General features: G+C 40.0%; 1 protein-coding gene across 1 annotated transcript in view; it reads left to right on the top strand.

Moving 5' to 3' along the window:
• The window catches only part of GAD1 (glutamate decarboxylase 1), a 46537-nt gene that overhangs the window by 17168 nt on the left and 9327 nt on the right, over positions 1–20042 (top strand). The window contains exons 6-15 of the mRNA XM_032771056.2: positions 889–979; positions 6639–6751; positions 8017–8132; positions 8243–8322; positions 8530–8584; positions 9710–9826; positions 10122–10186; positions 14543–14621; positions 16577–16726; positions 19925–20032. Of these exons, the coding sequence (XP_032626947.1) occupies positions 889–979; positions 6639–6751; positions 8017–8132; positions 8243–8322; positions 8530–8584; positions 9710–9826; positions 10122–10186; positions 14543–14621; positions 16577–16726; positions 19925–20032 (974 nt within the window). The remainder of the gene's footprint in view (positions 1–888; positions 980–6638; positions 6752–8016; positions 8133–8242; positions 8323–8529; positions 8585–9709; positions 9827–10121; positions 10187–14542; positions 14622–16576; positions 16727–19924; positions 20033–20042) is intronic.

The following is a 20042-nucleotide window of genomic DNA, read 5'->3' as shown; positions in this document are numbered from 1 at the left end:
CCCATCGGACTGTTTAAAAATCCTGTGGCAATACTTCTATCGCTCAACTTGTAAAAACTGTTTGCTTTTTTTAAGGGGAGAAGAGGTCGTTTAGGTTTTTTTTGTTTGTTTTCAAGCTAAATGTTGAGCCAAATTCGAGAGCCCGTGTCCCTTTTTGATGTCCAACATTGAACCTTACCATAGTTCCCCGATGAACTGATAAATATGTGGAAGAGCTTTGCATTATACATCTGTTCCGGGTACTCCTCAGGAGCTCAGGATTTCTGATCGGGAGAGATTACCACCTGTCAGTGTTTGGGGGGTGAACAGACTTGGTGTAATATTTGGACTCCCTCTGTCTTTGCAAAGAGAGGCCAGCTAAAATACAGCGGTCTGCCTGACTCTGAAGTAATTCACAGTTAGAGCAATATCCTCGTTTTGGTTTAGCTGAATGTTCTCTTTCAAAACTTTTCAGGGGCCCCGCCCCGATCCTGTCCCATTGCAGTCTGTGGGAACCAGGCCATTCCGTGCAAGCAGGATCAGGCCCAGCGAAACTTTTCTTTATTGCAGAGAGGAGAAGAGCAGAGTTTTTGGCTGTTTAGCTCCGCGTGCCTACTGTTCACGGCCCTAACCATTGCTTATCTAAAGAGATCCAGGAGTACACTTTGCATAGCTTTTCTCTATTTAAATGCAAATATGACCCAAGTCTCCTGGCCACTGGTGCTGAAATATGTTATCCCCCTGCACTTCACCACCACCCCAATTAGAGAAGTTCTAGGGGCATCTATCGTGCCACACATTTTGTCTTATAAAGCCAGGCTTTGGGTGACTGCTGAACTAAAAACGAACAGCCAAAGATAACAATGAAAGGCATGTGACGTGCTATATTGTTTTCAATGATCTTCCCAGGTCATCCTCGTTTTTTCAACCAGCTCTCCACTGGACTGGATATTATTGGCTTGGCTGGTGAATGGCTGACATCAACTGCAAATACTAACATGTAAGCAGACTCCTATTTTTCTTTATTTTTTTGTGATTAATTATTATACAGGTTGCCAAGACTGATTTCTGCAACTCATTTATAATAAAGATGTCCCATGTAATGTATTACGTGTCCTACGCATTCTTATATTATATAATACAGCAATAAAGTAGTGGAAACAATTACAGCTTTCAGCAGATTTTAAGAGGAAATCTTGCATTACTATCACACATAAACTCAGATATCCCAAAATAAAGTGTAAGTAAACGATAGTCATCCTGATAATACAACACCAAATGATGGAACGCCTTTTGGGAGAAATGTTTGTTTATCTATCCCAGTGTGTTACAACCAGAAATCTTATAATTTAGATGGTATTTCTTTCTTTCTTTCTTTCTGAGCTAATTTGGGTCTATTCTTGTTAAGATTTGACTTTCCAATTAATAATTTTGCAATTATCCTAATGCAAACACTAGAGCATAAAATATTTATGGACCTGATTCTGCTCCTGCTCCCATTGACCTCAGTGAGAGCAGGATTGGGCCCTTAGCTTCCTCTTTATTCAACTGTCATCACATAAGTGGCTTTTAAGAGGCTTCAGAAAAGCTGTCAAAAGGATTAAAAACCATAACATTTGAAATTAACTTGATAATATGAAGGAATTATCCTGACTGAGATTAGTCAAAATTCAGAGTGTGGCAGGATCAGACAGATAACCTTTTGGATCTAGATTGTATTTAATAATTTACCTTTTGGATCTAGATTGTATTTAATAATTTACCCTCCATTATTCATTACATTTCAATTAATGAAAGTGAAAATTAAGTTCAAGGTGTATTGTTGTATTTCTACAACAAATAGCGTCATTCAGAGAGGGGGAAAAAGCCTTTGGGCCGTTTTAAATTATGTATTGATTTGTGTATGCTCCAAAAAGTGGGACATGCTTGGAGTCCAAATACTTATCAGATAACAAATACCACTTTCCATTTCAGGACTTTAATGGATATGTGTATGTATTGTGTTATGGCTGTGTTCATTTCACCTAAAACTGCCACTAGCATGGAAATGTAGCTTTGTTGTTGCTAATGTGTAGGGCACAATGAAATTTACCTGCAAATTGAAAAATGAAGATTATTTTCATTTCCTTCATCCATTGATAATGGTTCACTCGGTATAGCTGATTACTAGCTGCTGTATGTAGTTTGCCAGATGTGCCCATCCAGTGACTCCAGAAACAAAGAAAACTAGATAAGAGACTCAATTAAAAAACACCTAGTTCTTTTTAATAATACTGCTCCCAGTTAACTTTGTGTTTTCAAAAAATTATATTAGTAAGTCAAATGAGAAAAATAATTGAAAAAAACATTATACACTCAATTTGTAATGTAACTGTTGAATTATGTATTTAGTATGAAACACACCATTTTAAAATTAAAAATGTGATTAATTTTCTAAAAAATATTTGCTTAAATTCCACTACTGTGTAGGGAGAAAGCATACTCTATTTTTAAAGTTATCAGGTAAATTAAGCGGATGACACTTATTGTGAGCCAAATTTTTTCTTGACTATCATCTCATGCAATCTCAGTGAAGTTGGTTAGGTTGCACAAACTATAAGTCAATGCAGAGTTTTACCTTATGACAGCATACTGTGTGGCTGTATATATTAAAAATAATTATTAAGAACATTTCATTCACTTATCTAATTTCAAAAAGGTAACCATAGTAGAGTCTCCACGTAGATATACAAATTGAGTACCAGAGTAGTATCAGTAATTGAAATTACGACTCATAAGACATTTAGAGTGGAATTTTCAGAAGTGGTCAGTGTTGATCTAACGTGTTCCCATGTAGTCAGTGATAAACCTTCCATTGGCTTCAGTGGTGGCAGAATTAAGCTAGTGCTGGGTACTTTTAAAAAAACCTACCCTTCCATGTTTTCAGTCACTGTAAATGATATCTGTAAATATTATATTAGTATGGGAGTTCCAAGGGTCATATCCACATGAAGTATCAGTGGGGTAGTCGTGTTAGTCTGGATCTGTAAAAAGTGACAAAGAGTCCTGTGGCACCTTATAGACTAACAGAAGTATTGGAGCATAAGCTTTTGTGGGTGAATACTCACTTCATCAGACGCACCCACGAAAGCTTATTCTCCAATACTGCTGTTAGTCTATAAGGTGCCACAGGACCCTTTGTCGCTATCCACATGAAGGTCATTTCATAACAAGAGTTGTTTTTCCATGGCTGCACACATTTTTTAACTTTTAGGCTGAGATTGTCAACGCTACTTAAGGGTAAAAATAAATGGGAATAGACTAGAGCATCCAAATCACAAAAGTGATTTTGAAAATCTTAGCCTTAGTCTTTGGGTTTTGGACTTATGATTTTTTCTCATCCACAATCTTCCATCATTTCTTTGTGAATCTTTGCAGGCTCATGCAATATTTTCCCTAGCAATTGCATTAATTCATTTTGACTTATTTAAAATTTTCTCTGTGAATACTCTTACTATGACACCCACAAAAAAAACCTTAATAGCTATGTACTCTGTGTACAGACTATTTTTTCAGAAGGTATTTGGAGTTTCATTTGAAGGTACTCGGGGCCAAATCCAAAGGTATTTAAATCAACGGAAAAAAATCCCTTTGATTTCAGTTGGCTTCACGTTAGGCCCTCAATAACCTATACAGTAGAGGATTCACATGGACTTTAGTTGGAGTTTTTCCGAATAAGGGCTGGAAGATTGGACCCTAGATTTGCAGTGTATAAAAACGTTATAACTTTGCTCCTGGATAGACTGCAGGTGGAGCTTAATTTATAAACTCTGTATTTCTGTAATTGCTGGCAATGCCCAACTTCCAGAACACCACTATAAGTGATTCCCTCTTGCAATTCTGATGTTTTAAAGAAAAATAAATGTACTGTTTTGAGTCTTCAAAACTGAAAATAACTAGGAATAGAGAAAAATACAAAACCTATCTCATCTTAAATGGACATCCTAACAATGTCATCTTGGTCCTAGGACAGAAGAGGGATATCATTAAGGACCTTGGCTGGGTTTTGAAAAGGCAACTACGGAATTTAGATGCCCAGATCTCATGAAATTCAGGTGTCTAACTCCCTTAGGCCCCTTTGAAAATCCCACCTTTCACATTTAGTTACTTTTTGCCCTATTCTAAATTCATTTTTTTTTCAGTGTTCAGAATAAACCTAGTCTCACATAGCTTGTTTACACTGATAGTAATTTGACAATAAGCCTTCCTTGGTCACCTAGCAGAGTAGCATAACCTATCAATCTAGATTCAAATTTTTGTCCACGACACACATGGCATACTAGACTATGCAATGCTTCTGGTCTGTGTTAGGTGGATATAACAGTTGACATCTGTAGTATGTAAGGTCTTGGAAAAAATTTTGAAGGAGAAAGTAGTTAAGGACATTGAGGTTAATGGTAATTGGGACAAATTACAACATGGTTTTACAAAAGGTAGATCGTGCCAAACCAACCTCATTTCCTTCTTTGAGAAGGTGACAGATTATTTAGACAAAGGAAATGCAGTAGATCTAATTTACCTTGATTTCAGTAAGGCATTTGACACGGTTCCACATGGGGAATTATTAGTTAAACTGGAAAAGATGGGGATGAATATAAAAATTGTAAAGTGTATAAGGAACTGGTTAAAGGGGAGACTACAACGGGTCGTACTGAAGGGTGAACTGTCAGGCTGGAAGGAGGTTACTAGTGGAGTTCCTCAAGGATCAGTTTTGGGACCAATCTTATTTAACCTTTTTATTACTGACCTTGGCACAAAGAGCGGGAATGTGCTAATAAAGTTTGCAGATGACACAAAGCTGGGGGGTATTGCTAACACAGAGAAGGACCGGGATACTATACAGGAAGATCTGGACGACCTTGTAAACTGGAGTAATAGTAAATAGGATGAAATTTAATAGTGAAAAGTGCAAGGTCATGCATTTAGGGATTAATAATAAGAATTTTAGTTATAAATTGGGGACACATCAGTTGGAAGTAAACAGAGGAGGAGAAGGACCTTGGAGTATTGGTTGATCACAGGATGACTATGAGCGCCAATGTGATATGGCCATTAAAAAAGCTAATGCGGTTTTAGGATGCATCAGGCGAGGTATTTCCAGCAAAGATAAGGAGGTGTTAGTACCGTTATATAAGGCACTGGTGAGACCTCATCTGGAATACTGTGTGCAGTTCTGGTCTCCCATGTTTAAGAAGGATGAATTCAAACTGGAACAGGTCAGAGACGGGCTACTAGGATGATCCGAGGAATGGAAAACCTGTCTTATGAAAGGAGACTCAAAGAGCTTGGCTTGTTTAGCCTAACCAAAAGAAGGTTGAGGGGGATATGCTTGCTCTTTATAAATATATCAGAGGATTAATATTAGGGAGGGAGAGGAATTATTTAAGCTTAGTACCAATGTGGACACAAGAACAAATGGATATAAACTGGACACTAGGAAGTTTAGACTTGAAATTAGACAAAGGTTTCTAACCATTAGAGGAGTGAAGTTCTGGAACAGCCTTCCAAGGGGAGTAGTGGGGGCAAAAGACATATCTGGCTTTAAGACTAAGCTTGATAAGTTTATGGAAGGGATGGTATGATGGGATAGCCTAATTTGGCAATTTTTGGCAATTGATCTTTGATTATCAGCAGGTAAGTATGCCCAATGGTCTGTGATGGGATGTTAGATGGGATGGGATCTGAGTTACTGCAGAGAATTCTTTCCTGAGTGCTGGCTGGTGAGTCGCCCACATGCTCAGGGTTTGGCTGATCGCCATATTTGGGGTCGGGAAGGAATTTTCCTCCGGGGCAGATTGGCAGAGGCCCTGGAGGTTTTTCACCTTCCTCTGCAGCGTGGGGCATGGGTCACTTGCTAGTGGATTCTCTGCAGCTTGAGGTCTTCAAACTACAATTTTAAGACTTCAATAACTCAGACATAGGTTAGGAGTTTGTTATAGAAGTGTATGGGTAGGATTCTATTTGTGCAGGAGGTCAGACTAGATGATCATATTGGTCCCTTCTGACCTTAAAGTCTATGAGTCTATGAGACTGCTCTCTTGTTGCTGGTAATTAGAAAATCATCGTTTATAATTACTCTTGACAGATATTGATTGCATGGCATTGTAGAAATAAATTGTCCTGGGGGATTATTAGCAGAATATGTCCACATAAATAATTGTATTTAGATTTTTGAGCCCTAGTTCAATATTTCTAATTATCTTTGTGGTAAGTTGTCTAATGCTTACCATTTTCATAACTCTACTATTCTGACAATATACTATTCTACAAGTGTGAAACTGGCACTCTGTGAACCAAATATTTTACAGTCTAATTTTGCATAGTACTGACTGTCAATATTGTTGTAATTACTGTAAATTGTATAAACACAGAATGTTCTGAAACATATTAGCAGAAACAGTAGAAAACATACATGGGGCCTAATACTGCAGTTCTTGCTTGCAAATATTCCCACTGGCCTTGCAAGAAGTTTTGCTTGAGTAAGAGCTGCAGTATCAGGTCCCAAATTCACACGCAATTTGGTTGAGAGTCTTAACCGTTTTCACAAAGGATCAAAGATTAAGCATTTATGTGCATTTTGGAATGTGAACTATGTATCAGGCTTTTTTTTATCCACTCAGGTTTACATATGAAATTGCACCTGTTTTTGTCCTCATGGAGCAAATAACGCTTCGAAAGATGAGAGAGATTATTGGATGGTCAAATAAAGATGGTGATGGAATATTCTCACCTGGTAGGTTTTAGTCTCACTTTTGGCAAGTTGAGATAAATATCACATGTAGCTGAAAGCATGCATTCATGTAAGTACTGTAATAGAAAACTCAGTGTCTGAGTTTTAAAACTAATAATGGCCCGTCCACCTAAAGCATTTGTTTCTTTCAGACTTCCCATAAAGGGTTAAAAACATTCATATGCAGTTTTCATCTTTTAGTATAGTTATTAAAATAACTATTCAGAAACTTTGCCAAAATTTTCAAACTTGAGTCCTAAAGTTAGGTACCAAAATCCATATTTAGGTGCCTAATTTCCAGAGGTGTTGAGCAACTACATATCCTTGGCTGACAGTTCAGAGCTCTAAAAATCCTCACACATATTTAGGTGCAGATCTGGGCTGGAGGTCATGGACAAGGAGTGTGCTGTCTTTGCCACATCATTCTCCCCTTCCTCATAATTCATAGATGCAGGTCTTTGGGTGATCAATAAGGATTTGTATTCTAGGTGAGGGACTGGAGGATGGCCACTTCCTATGGCATCATCTCCCCAGAAACCTGCAGAGAATCTGAGAGTATGATTACACTGGCCCCATCCAAAGTACCTCTCTTATCACCCCGCTCCATGCTCTGAATCCACTCCATGAATGGAGCATAGAGACAATGGTCAGGGGCAGAGGGGGCTGGGAAGCAGTGCAAGGTGCATGGCCTCTTTGCTGATGGCCCTAGTTTCTGGCAGGATTCCTGAGACGTGTGGGTTTTGGGGGAACTAATCCTCTTCTTGTTTCAGGAGATGGAGGACAAATCCCAAGCACAAAACCCATGAATGCAAACTCACTAAGTTCCTAGTCTCGTATGCAGGAAAAAGACACAAAACAGTCTGGCCTAATGCACTGGTTAATGTCTATCTTTAAGGAAAGCTGATTTAGTCTATTATAGGTCTTCAGTATAATGGAATTAGGTATGAAGTTGCTATTCTTTTATGTGAGGTTGTGGACCTCATTCCCAAGTGCAGCATATTGAACACTGACTATCTAATGAATGTGTTACTGAAATATTAACCATCAGAAGGGGAGATAAATAAGAAATTCTGACTTCCAATATGGATTCTTAAAAGGTCTGTCTTTTAGACCTTCCTGACAGATAATCATGCATCTCAGTAATTTGTTCTTTCATACTTCACTGAAGTTTTCACTACATTGCACAAATGCTATTGATATGCCTTTGTTCTATAAAAGGTCAGATTGCTTTTCTCATTTTCAACGTTTTATTATGTGCTTTTTTATAGGAGGGGCTATATCCAATATGTACAGTATAATGGCTGCTCGCTACAAGTATTTCCCTGAAATCAAAACTAAAGGCATGGCTGCAGTTCCTAAACTGGTTCTCTTCACTTCAGAACAGGTGCGTTTAACACACTGCTAATTGTTGTTGTTAATATATTGCCAAATGTTTTTAAGACATTCAGATAAGTGACTATTCCACCATTAAGGCTATGTATGTTTTTCCTGCAGAGTCACTACTCAATAAAGAAAGCTGGGGCTGCACTTGGGTTTGGAACAGAAAATGTGATTTTGATAAAATGCAATGAAAGGTAGGATGAATCTTAAGTTCTTGATATATTAATTGTGTTAATCTGTTAAATTTGTTTTATTGTGCTTAAGGACTGGTTCAGTACAGTGTGTCAAGCTGCTAATGATCTGTTGAAAAGATCCCATTAAATTATTTCTGCTGTAGCTGATACTCTTTTGTGTGCAGTCTTTTAATTTTCTTTGCCTTTTTGTTTCTGCAATAATTACAGAGGGAAAATAATACCAGCTGATTTGGAAGCCAGAATTCTGGAAGCTAAGCAAAAGGTACACATTTTAAAGCTTAGTGGTTTAATGTTTAGATTAAGAATTTATTACTTTTTTCCTTTGAGGATAAGGAATAACATTCAATCAGAATATTTATTCTAGACGCTAGCAGAGACCTATTTTATTCTACAATGATAATTTTGGTTGCATAGCTCTATATTTCTGCACTGTTCAAGAAATAATCTACAGATCTTGGTTTTCATTTACTATTTAATTCATGTAGTTATTTCAGACTCTTGATATACACATATATCTTTCTGAAAGAGGCCTGAATGGGTAAGATTTTTCCTTTTTACTTTTCTGTTTTAGAAAAATTGAAAAAGATTATTATTAATATGGAAAATTATATCAAAATTATAAGAACCTTTTGGGGACTAATCCCATGAACTCTTCAGAATTCCTATTGACTTCAAGGGTGGGTTTGTTAATTTTAATTTTCCGTGTGAGGAATCCTATATTTAAAAATAAAAATCAATAAAATAACAAATTAATGTTTTGTAAAGCAGTGAAGAGGAATCTTCAAAAGTTGGTGTTTAAGACTACCTATTCTAAATAAGCTGTAGCTTGCATATTAAATACACATATTTTTGTAGTTATGCTGTCCCAGTAACAAGAAGATAGGTATATTTTAAATTGTATTTAATAAGTTCAAAGTCACCTCCATTTGATACGACCTGCCATTGCACTTTTAAAATTCTGCATACAAGAAAGATCAAAGGGACAACTATCAACTTAAAATCACACTTCTGTCTGAATTTTTTTATTTTTCATTTATTTATTTTTTGCTTAATATTTTTACAAGAGTCTCCTAACTGTACGATAACTGATAGAAATCAGAGACCAAAGTTTTCTTTGTTTTTTACTTTGTGCATTTGACAGCACTTTGTATAATCAGTTTCCCCATTTTCCCATGTCACTAATCAGGGAATCAGTTTTCATTGTTGTTTGTGGGGGTCTTTCATACAGCAACAATGGAGACAAAAACATTTTTTGAAAAATTGAATAGTAAAACCAGAAATGTTGACATGGGGACGCAGGGGCAGGTGAAGCACCTGAAATCACTTTTAAGTCTGATTTTTGAGATGGACCAGATTTCACACTGAATCAGCATTATTTATATTGCAGGGACATGTTCCACTTTATGTAAATGCAACCGCAGGCACAACAGTGTACGGGGCCTTTGATCCAATAGACGAGATCGCAGACATTTGTGAAAAATATAACCTCTGGCTCCATGTAGATGTAAGTGACTGAACAATTTGCTAAAACTAAGCCTAGTGACAGAGGATTCTAGTCTGCAAATGTTTGATGTTGAATTTAAATCTTTACTATTGAGCAGTGCTCATCTTTCCTGTGATTCTGATTTTAAGAGCATTGCAAATAGATATAGAGCCCCATCCTAAGAATCCTCCACATATTTAACTTCCATTAGAAGTTCAGTGGTCACAGGGTTTAAAGGGCTGAGTGAATGGTAAACTAAAATATTACAGACTTTTAAAAAATACTGACTCTTTACCTTTTCTTCCAACACTTTCAGGCTGCTTGGGGAGGTGGACTTCTAATGTCCAGGAAGCATCGTCATAAGCTGAATGGAGTAGAAAGGTACTGCACACGGCTTATTGGTGTTGCTATTATTTATACAGTTGTACATGGTCTTTCGCCTGCCTCAAGGCGCTTACACTGTAAATTAAACAGAAACAACACAAACAATAAAAAGTTGAACAGGGGGTTGAAAACTGCACTGGAGAGGAGGTCAGTGATGGAAGGCAAAGTGAAAGGTAAGCTTGAAGGAGGACAGGGAGATTGTTTAGCAAATGGGGGGAGGGGAGACAGTTCCAAGAGTAACTTCAAAGGCGGTGCAATGGGAAAACTAAAGAGAGAGGACAGGCTGAGCTGAAGGAAATGAGATTTAAGATGGGCTGGGCCTTGAGAATAAGGATTAAAAGGCTAAACTTAGTGTGGGGAAAACAAGAGGAATCCTGGGAAGGGATTTGAGAGAGAGAGAGTGTGTGTGTGTGGAGGGGGGAAGGTTATGGGACTTCTCACCTGGAAGCTCTTTGCAATTGCTTCCAGTCATTATTGAGCCTTTATTCTAGCTACAGATGAATTTTCTATAAATGAGAGCCAATGATCTCAACATCAACTAGAGCAGGGGTGGGCAAACTTTTTGGCCCGAGGGCCACATCTGGGTATGGAGATTATATGGGGACCTATGAATGCTCATGAAATTGGGGTTTGAGTGCAGGAGGGTGTGAGGGCTCTGGCTGGGGGTGTGGGCTTTGGGGTGGGGCCAGAAATGAGGAGTTCAAGGTGTGGGAGGAATTCCTGGCTATGGCAGGGAGCTGGAGTTCAAGGGGGGAGGGGTCCTGCTGGAGGTGTGGGCTCTGGGGTGGGGCTGGAGATGAGGGATTTGGGGTGTAGGAGGGTGTCCAGGCTGGGACCAAGGGGTTTGGAGGGCAGAAGGGGGATCAGAGCTGGATCAGAAGGTTGGGGCATGGGGGGGCGGTCAGGGGTGAGGCTCTGGGCGGCACTTACCTCATGCAGCTCCAGGAAGCAGCAGCATGTCTCCTCTCCAGCTCCTACGTGGAGACACAACCAGGTGACTCTGTGCACTGCCCCATCCGCAGGCGCCGCCCCTGCAGATCCCATTGCCTGCAGTTCCTGGCCAATGGGAGCTGCAGGGGCAGCGCTTGGGGAGGGGGCAGCATGTGGAGCCCCCTGGCTGCCCCTAAACGTAGGAGTCAGAGTGGAGACATGCAGAGTGGCTTCTGGCTGGAGCGTGGCAGTGGAACAAGCCCCAGACCCTGCTCCCCAGCGGGAGCTTAAGGGCCGGATTGAATCGGCTGAAGGGCTGGATGTGGCCCCTGAGCCGTAGTTTGCCCACTCCTGAACTAGAGGGACACATGGTGGGGTCACACTGGTAGCAGCTTTTGGGGGCAGATCTTCCCTCTCCATGGCTGAAAAGGACAATGACAGCAGCAGAGCTGGTACCTTTCCATTATGCAGGGGTAGAAGGATTTGTAGAGCTCACATAGTAGTCTTCCTGCAGCACTGCATCACAGAGCCACTGCACCTCAATGTGCAGGAGACTTGGGAGGTGTGACTAATGGTTCCGTAAATACACTGGTCCAAAAGCTGTTCCCTCTTTACAGCAGGGACACAGGTGCTGTGAGGGCTACTGAAAGCCTAAGCCTACTGTGGTGTCCAGAGAGGGGACATGGGAAATATACCTTACCTCCATGGGCCTTTATGACATTCCCTATTACACTGTCCCATTCATCTGGGTGTTCACTGAGGCAGGAATCTGACCTTTATTGAATAACCTTGATTCAAATCAACCAAATTTAAAACAGGCAGGAAGTTCTTGTTGAACTTGACCCAGACTCATGTGCCGGTAACCTGCATCATCAGGGCACTGTCTTGGTCCACAGACTGTGTCACAGGACAGACCCCCTCTGTATTTCCAAGCTTATCCATACCTCAACAGTGGTTCAGTCTAGTACGATAAGCAGACTTTTCCACAGGTATGGCTCTCATCCAATGACAGCAAGACCTTAACCTATGTGAGGGTCTGTCTCTTGACTCACCAGGCCCCAGTGGATATGGCTCTATCAGCAAGGACTGCCCATATGCATGTAAATCAGAAAAGTGCTGCATACCCAGACACCGTACAAGGTGCACCATTAATATGTGCAAGATATCTGAATCCCCAAGGAAAGCAAAAAGGCATTTGAGGTAAAGTCTACCCTTGGCCAGCCAAATGGAAAAGCCTAGCACAAAATTCCTTCCATACCCTAGAGATAGTCATTTCTAATTCCCAGGACACAAAGGTAGACTTAATGTAGCACAATAAAAGGAAAAAATGAAACATAAGCACTTGCAAAAGCCAAAATTTCCCACCAATGGGAAATTTAACATATATAGCAAGTAAGCAGCAAAAACAGAATAAATAATGAGGCTGGTGGGTGGGAAAATAATGTGGACCCTCCTGGTGCAGAGATCAAGAAAGCAGTATGAAGCACTTGGCAGGAAACCACAAAGCAACTGAGACACACAAACCCAGGTTTAACCACTGGCCAATCCAGTTGGCCAGCCACTCTTATTACGGCAGTAGGTCCACTGAGGAGCTATAGTGCCAAATTCTACCCTTACACCCTATTCCACCCATTGGTGAATCAGGACAGAAGCTGGCACACTGATGCTGACCTGAGGGCAGCTGGTGCTAATCATTAAATCCCAACTCTAAGCAGTGACTGAAAACAGCAGGTCCCAGTGGGTGCTATGATTTTTCTCACCATAATAAACCACATTGATCTGCAGTCACTGGTAGAGGACACATGCTCCACAACTGTTTGCCACAGGCCCCAGCTGGGATCTGTTAGCACTCTAGCCAGACTTGGTATACCCAAAAACGCATACAGGCTCTGAATGGCTTTCTGTCATGGAGGCAGGGCCTGAATGAGTTATCCTGGCATGCCCTTTTATCGTACAAGGCAGTGAATGGTGCCCTTATGTTAAAATCCTCCTGATATCTCCCTTTTTTATTTTTTAACTTGTCCTGAGAAAACTACTTAAAATTCTCTCATGGTTTTGAAACATAAAGATAAGATTCTATAACAGAGATGGTAAGTTGAGACCATATCTCACCAGCAGAAAATACAAGTAAATTCTGCTTCCTAAATGTTTCTTCTAATATGCCATTGATCTTTTTTGAAAAAAATCCCATCCCATACAAAGTCTGGTTTCCATGAAAAGAGGTCAGACTGTGCTGTGTGCATGCAGGGCCTGTATCGGACTGCATTACACAAAAAGGAGTTCCAGTGGAGGGACTATGAGTTCCCAGAGGTGCAGGGTGACCACACATGCTGCGCAGCTATTCCTTTGGTGGATGTGCTCCATTTTCCATCCCTGAGATAGCTCTGGTAGCAGAGGGCACACCTGCTCCATTTGTGGCCATTAGAGTGGACCAGTTACTGTGCTCCCCAGAATGCAGGGACTATGATTATTTCTGGCCCTTGAGAGGGGGATGCAAGGAAAGAGGAGGACTCTTTAAATTGTCCTTCGCCACTCTGTGTGCACCCAGGCAAATACCATGAAAAATCTCACCCATACTATATACTTTCCCTCTTTAAAGAATCTAAATACATAGTTACACAAGGGATATTCAGTAGTTAATAAGATGGAATGGAGAGGGCAGTAGCAGCAAAATGTTGGGACATTTTTTCTAGCACTACCCTGAAACTATCTAGGATAATGTGTTTAAAACACAGGAAATCTCACCTGCTTGGCAAGTAAATTAACTGATCTTGCACATTCATTGACTTTTCAGCCTAAAAAGTTTATATATTATTTGTTTGGCATGCACTGTAGAGATTTTTATAGCCTCTTAACAACGTATATGTTTGACAAATTAACAAGAAAAAGATCCCTTAGAGCTTTAGCTGGAAAAGTGGGTAAGAATTAGCAGCTTCTTTTCTTTCTTTTTCCTACTGGAGAACTATAACAGCATCAGCCATTTAGCAAAGAACTATAGATACCTGGTGTGTGACAATGTCTCCTTAATTCCCTGCCCACCTGCAGATACTTTGAACTAATCGAAGCTGCCCTGCTGTTTTTGTTATTCCTGTTAGTGCTGTCTCCAGAAGGTGATTCTTCTGGGAATAAAGTTATAATATCAAGTAATCAGCATAGTTTGACACTAATTAGTTCACATTAATTACAATACCAAGTAATCACTAGTGTCTGACACAATAATATCAATCCTGGAAGAACTGCTTTCCTAGGCAGCACATCTGGGAAAGGTGACATCAAAGACACTGATACCCTCCATAGTTAGATCAATTTGGCAAAACACCTAACTTGTTTATGACAATTCTCTTGTCACTTACACTGGCTTTACACTAGTGTAAGTTTAATTTTGTTTTCCATATCTACTCTGAGGGCACAATTCTTTTGCAGAGCCAATTCGGTCACATGGAATCCACACAAGATGATGGGAGTTTTGTTACAATGTTCGGCCATTCTGATTCGGGAAAAGGTCTGTTTTATATTGTTTGATAGTCTTTCAATTGAACAATTAGTGAAATGAGCGCCGAGTTTTTTAGGACATGTTGCAAGGCCTGTTTCTCTGTAGGCTTCTTTCTGAAGGGAAAAGTTGGGTAGATTTATGTTTGTTTTATTTGGAGGAGGAGGTAAGCACTTTTTCCTTTTTCAGCTTTTGGTTAACACAGTAAACACTGTGGGTCAAGATCCTCAGATAGCTTCAGTGATGTCAATGGAGTCATGCTGATATATACCAGCTGAGGATCTGGCCTTGTGTTTTTATAAAACATTGTACATGCACCCTGTGACTTGATAATTGGACAAATGATAGGCTTTAAAAATAAACAGCAAACATTTTGCATTGCACAAGTGGCTTAAGAGTTTAAAATCTTGTTGGAAAGCAGCCACATTACTTTTTGTTCTACTCCAGAAGCAATTTTAGGACTTTATCATCAATGGGAGCAGGATTAGGATCCAAATACTTTTCTTTCAATATGTGAATATTATCATCTATGAGCAGGACATTTTAATTTTTCTAATTTCCATTAACTTGTCTAACTACCAGTCTTGGAAATGGGTACTTAGAGAGACACTGTGGTCTAGTCTCTAGTGCAATGTTTCTCAACAACCAGTCCATAGACTGGCACTGGTACCTGAGAGCTCACTGACACGGTTTAGGAAGGCAGCAAGCTGGTCGTTGGCATCAAAAAGGTTAGAAAAGACTCGCCTACTGGATATATCACAAGAGTGGGACTTGGAAGGCCTCAGTTCTAGTCATGCCATGACCTGCTGGGTGACCTTGGACAAATCACATCATCTCTCAGTGCCTCAGTTTCACCAGCATAAAGTGGGGATAATTGCCTTCCTTTGTAAAGTGCTTTGAGATCTAAAGATGAAAGTATAGTATAGGTTCTTAATATTATAACTCAGAACATGAGAACTTTGGTTTCTCTTTATATTTCTGTGTAGGTCATATGCAGTCAAGGAAAAATAGTTTTACTAATCAAGCTAGTAAAGATGTAGAACAGTTCTTTTTATTTTTATTGTTAAAGCATACTAGATGTGTCTACTATGGGCCCAGTTATGCTCATACTTATTACTGATGTTTAGTAGACCAGAGTGGGCCCTAAATGGAGTTGAAGCCTTCCTCCACACTTTAAAGTTAATTTATGCACCAGAATGAGCTTACGCAGTCTCACAGTTCAATATAAACATATAGCAACAAAGAAAATGACAATGAAAAATTAACTCTCAAAAGTCTTATTTTCTAAGAAAGAGAAGTCTCATATTCTAGAATCGGGGCAGCTCCAGGCATCAGCACGCCAAGCGCCTGCTTGGGGCTGCAAGCCACAGGGGGCGCTCTGCCGGTTGCTGAGAGGATGGCAGGCAGGCTGCCTGCGGCAGCTTGCCTGCGGAGGGTCCGCTGGTCCCGCGGCTTCAGCGAACCTCCCACAGGCGTGGGAGGACCGCCGAAGCCGCGGGACCAGCTGACCCTCCTCAAGGAAGCCGCTGAAGGCAGCCTGCCTGCCGTGCTTGGGGCGGCAAAATGCCTAGAGCTGCCCCTCTCTAGAATCCAGGAGTATAAGGCAGGAAACATTTGTTTGGAATACTAAGAATTCAAATACATTTAGGCTGGCATTTTCAGTAATATTATTTTTAAGTATTGTTAAAACTTATTTTTATCTCAGTGTGATATGCATGTAATGTCTCAGTGTGATATGCATGCAGCTTCACCACTTGAATAATCAGGAACTTAAACATCTAAATGACCAACTTGAGAGCACAAAATTATGTCTACAGCTTGCGCCCTCAAAAGCAGGTCAGTATCTGAAAATGTGGTCCCTAAAAGTACAATTTTTCTACAATATATTTTTGTTTGTATATATTCAATGGACGTATTCAATGGATATATTTACATATGCGTTATATATATTTGCTTTTTCATAATAGGGTATACTTCAAGGTTGCAATCAGATGTGTGCAGGATATCTGTTCCAGCAAGATAAACAATATGACATATCCTATGACACTGGAGATAAAGCAATACAATGTGGTCGTCATGTGGACATTTTCAAATTCTGGTTGATGTGGAAAGCTAAGGTAAACAATAAATGTCCAATTAAAATGACTCAAATATATTTAATTTGTGTGTATGTAAGAGAGAAAATACCTACATTGTTTCTTTAAAAGAGTTGTTTGGACTTTACGGAAAACTTAGAAAACAACGTTTGGTTCTATGAAGAGCTTTGCCTGACAAAGGACAGCAGGAATGGTTCCCAAGTCCCTGAGACAGCAAACACCCAGGCTCATGCTTAACGTTAATCACATTGAAGTCAATGTGGCTTCTCATGTGACTAATGTTGAGCTCCTGCATAAGTATTTGTGGGATCGGGGCTCAGATTTGCAGGTAAACACATTTTCTTCCTGTTAATACTTCTTTCTTGCTTTCTACTTGAAACTGTAATACTCTGTGGCCATTCCTGCATGCTCAGTCAGGCAAAATTACCTAAATGCATGATTCAGTTAATAAGGTGGCCACAATCTAATCCTTTATAAAATCATAATTATTGCTGTGGCACACTCTAAATTTATATAAAGAGGATTTTGACTTCAGAGGAGGATTAAGCAGCACATAACCTCTGATGAATAAAAGTTCCTGTTTACTACAAATTTCTTTAATATTAAGAGTGAGGGAAGCAAATAATAAGTATGCTTCTCTATTTCTGTTTTTTAAACAAAATATTTTTTCAAAGTTTTCTCTGAGTTACCAGAGTATCTTTAAAAATACTGCAGCAAAGGAAATACAACTGAATAAAGTATTAACATTCAGATTTGCAAAAGCATGAAGAATTATTGGAACATCCTAAATTATCTTTACTTGTGTTCATTTTACCGATTACTGTGGTATCCAACACAGATTTGGTGGCATTTCTGAGTACACTGAGTACCAATTCTTTCTCCAAATCAAACCTTTTTGAGGCTGCAGCTCCAGGACATAAATCCACCTATGATTAATTAAAATTGAACTCTGACCCATAACTTGAAAATATTATATGTATAATACTAATCACCATTGACTGACTACAGAACCCTGTCAACCCTGAGGCACCCATAGATCAGTTGGCCTTCTAAAAATCAGTCTAGCATGTGTTTTCAGTGCCTTTGGCTTTCTTTGACAAAATCAGCAGTCATTCTGCCCACACTGTGGCCCTCTCTTGGCAGGCCAACCTCACTACAAACATTCTCTTTTGTGGTTGAGAGCCTGAGCAGCGGGTATCAGGGGCCAGTGGAGACTGTGCATCCCCAAACAGCCTGGCATGGCTTCATCCAGGCTTCACCCCCAGGCTCCCTCCTGCAGTTTCTGGCACTCTACCGTGGCCCAGGCTGGCTGGGGCTGGGATGGGCAGGCCTGCCACTGGGACTTGGGGCAGCTGGCACTGGGGCCAGGGCTGTGCTGCCCACCTGGCACTTGGACCACACCTCCTGGCTGCCTGGCATTCCGGGGCGGGAGCACTGGACTGCGCCTCCCAGCCACCTGGAACTCCGGGGCTGGGGGCACTGCTGCCATGACACTGGGTCCTCCAGGGCTGGGGGCACTTAGGTGGCCCAGGTCTGGGACCGGGGACTGCGATGAGGGTGCTTTGTGCTCATGCAGGGGAGGTGCAGGGCCTAGGGCAGAAGGGGAAGGGCCAGGGGCTAGCCTCAACAATGGCCAGTTCACCGGCCACGCATGGTTGAGAGCCATTTAGCGCACCAAAATCAAGCATGAATATAGAACAGATGTGAAGTGCAAAACCCTCCTCTGCCTGTCAGAGAGAGGCTAGAGCACCAGTGTGGTGTGTGAAGAACCTGACTGCCAGTCACTGGTGCAGAGAGGGAGAATAGAAGGAAGACTGTTGTGTTTAATATTATTACTATTTATTATTTGCATTGTTTTAGTGCCTAGGAACCCCAGTCACAGAACAGAAACCCAATGTAATAGGTGCTGTACAAGTACATAAAGAGTCTTCAGCCCCAACAAGCTTACATCTAAGCAATAATGTGATAAGGCCATATTTACACTTCAGAAGTGGAGTAGGATGTTTGTGATTCTTTCTTAAAACAAATTGTAGACCCCCAGACCACAGCACAAAATTCAACTCAAGAAATTCAAATTTCTGAAAAAATTGAGGAACTCAGACTCAGCATTTTTGGTCTGGGTCTTTTATAGAGGCTGCCTTTCTCAAAGCTATCAGCTCTGAGATTTTGGGTTGGACCCACTTGTAGTAAATTGGATGTTATATATATTGCAACAACTGCCTTTGGGTCATTTTTTGGAATAATGATACACTGAAAGCTGTGGAGGTTTTTCTTCCAGCATTAACAGCTGCCAAAAATGAGCACAAATTTGCCTTCAAAATAGACAGTGGGCTTAATGCGATATTTATCTAAGTAAGCCCTTGAATCATCTTGCAAATATTCTTTCAGTGTGAATTTTATCCCAGTATAGAGAACCTGTACCACAGATACATAATGAGAGTGGCATTAAGGGCTTCACCGGTGCTGAAAGGTGACCTGCAAGGGGGAAACAATGTGTACATGCCCTTATTTACCTTTTCAATGAAGGACAAAGGTGGTCTGGATTTTTTTAAAGCTTTATTTTTCCAGAGTTGTTTTTATTTGTTTCCTTGTTTGTTTGTTTGGAGGACTGGAGAATGGGTGGGATTATGACATTAAAAAAGACCAGCTAGAAAATTGAGCAACTGAGTGGGGAAATGGATTTTAAGTCAAACTATTTAAGACTCTTTATTTGCTTTCTAGCTTGTTTTTCTTAATGCAAATTCCTGACCAACAACTGGGAGAAAAGATTTAAAACTCTCCCCAATTCTCTAGTCCTCCAGTAAAAGCAGAGGAGCCAAGATTTAATATTCCTGATATTTTGAAGGCAAAAAAAACAACACCACCATGCTGAAATATTTATCTTCTTAAAATGTTTAAAAGACCCTTATTCATCTATTTATATATTTATTTTTATTTATTTATCGCCATAAAGTTCTTTTAAAAACAAAATAGTGCACAAACAAAAGAGTAATTCTTTTGTAGATCACATGTAACCATGTGAATTTCACTATTTACAAAATAAGTATCACTAAAAGTATTCTTTATTTCTGTAGTCATCCTTTAACTTTTAACTTGCAAAATGATAGTCCTGTTATATATTTTATTTTCTGTCCAAACCTAATTACTAGAGATGGCTAGATGGTACAAGAAAAGAGGGGAAACTTTTTTAACTAATAAAACATTTTCTTTTTAAAATAGGGTACAGTAGGATTTGAAAATCAAATCAACAAATGTCTGGAATTGTCAGAGTACCTCTATACTAAAATTAAAAACAGGGAAGAATATGAGATGGTTTTTGATGGAGAGGTAAGTCATT

Source organism: Chelonoidis abingdonii, chromosome 10 (assembly GCF_003597395.2).
Source record: "Chelonoidis abingdonii isolate Lonesome George chromosome 10, CheloAbing_2.0, whole genome shotgun sequence".
Lineage (NCBI taxonomy): Eukaryota > Metazoa > Chordata > Testudines > Testudinidae > Chelonoidis > Chelonoidis abingdonii.
This window is presented reverse-complemented; position numbering and strand designations above follow the sequence as displayed.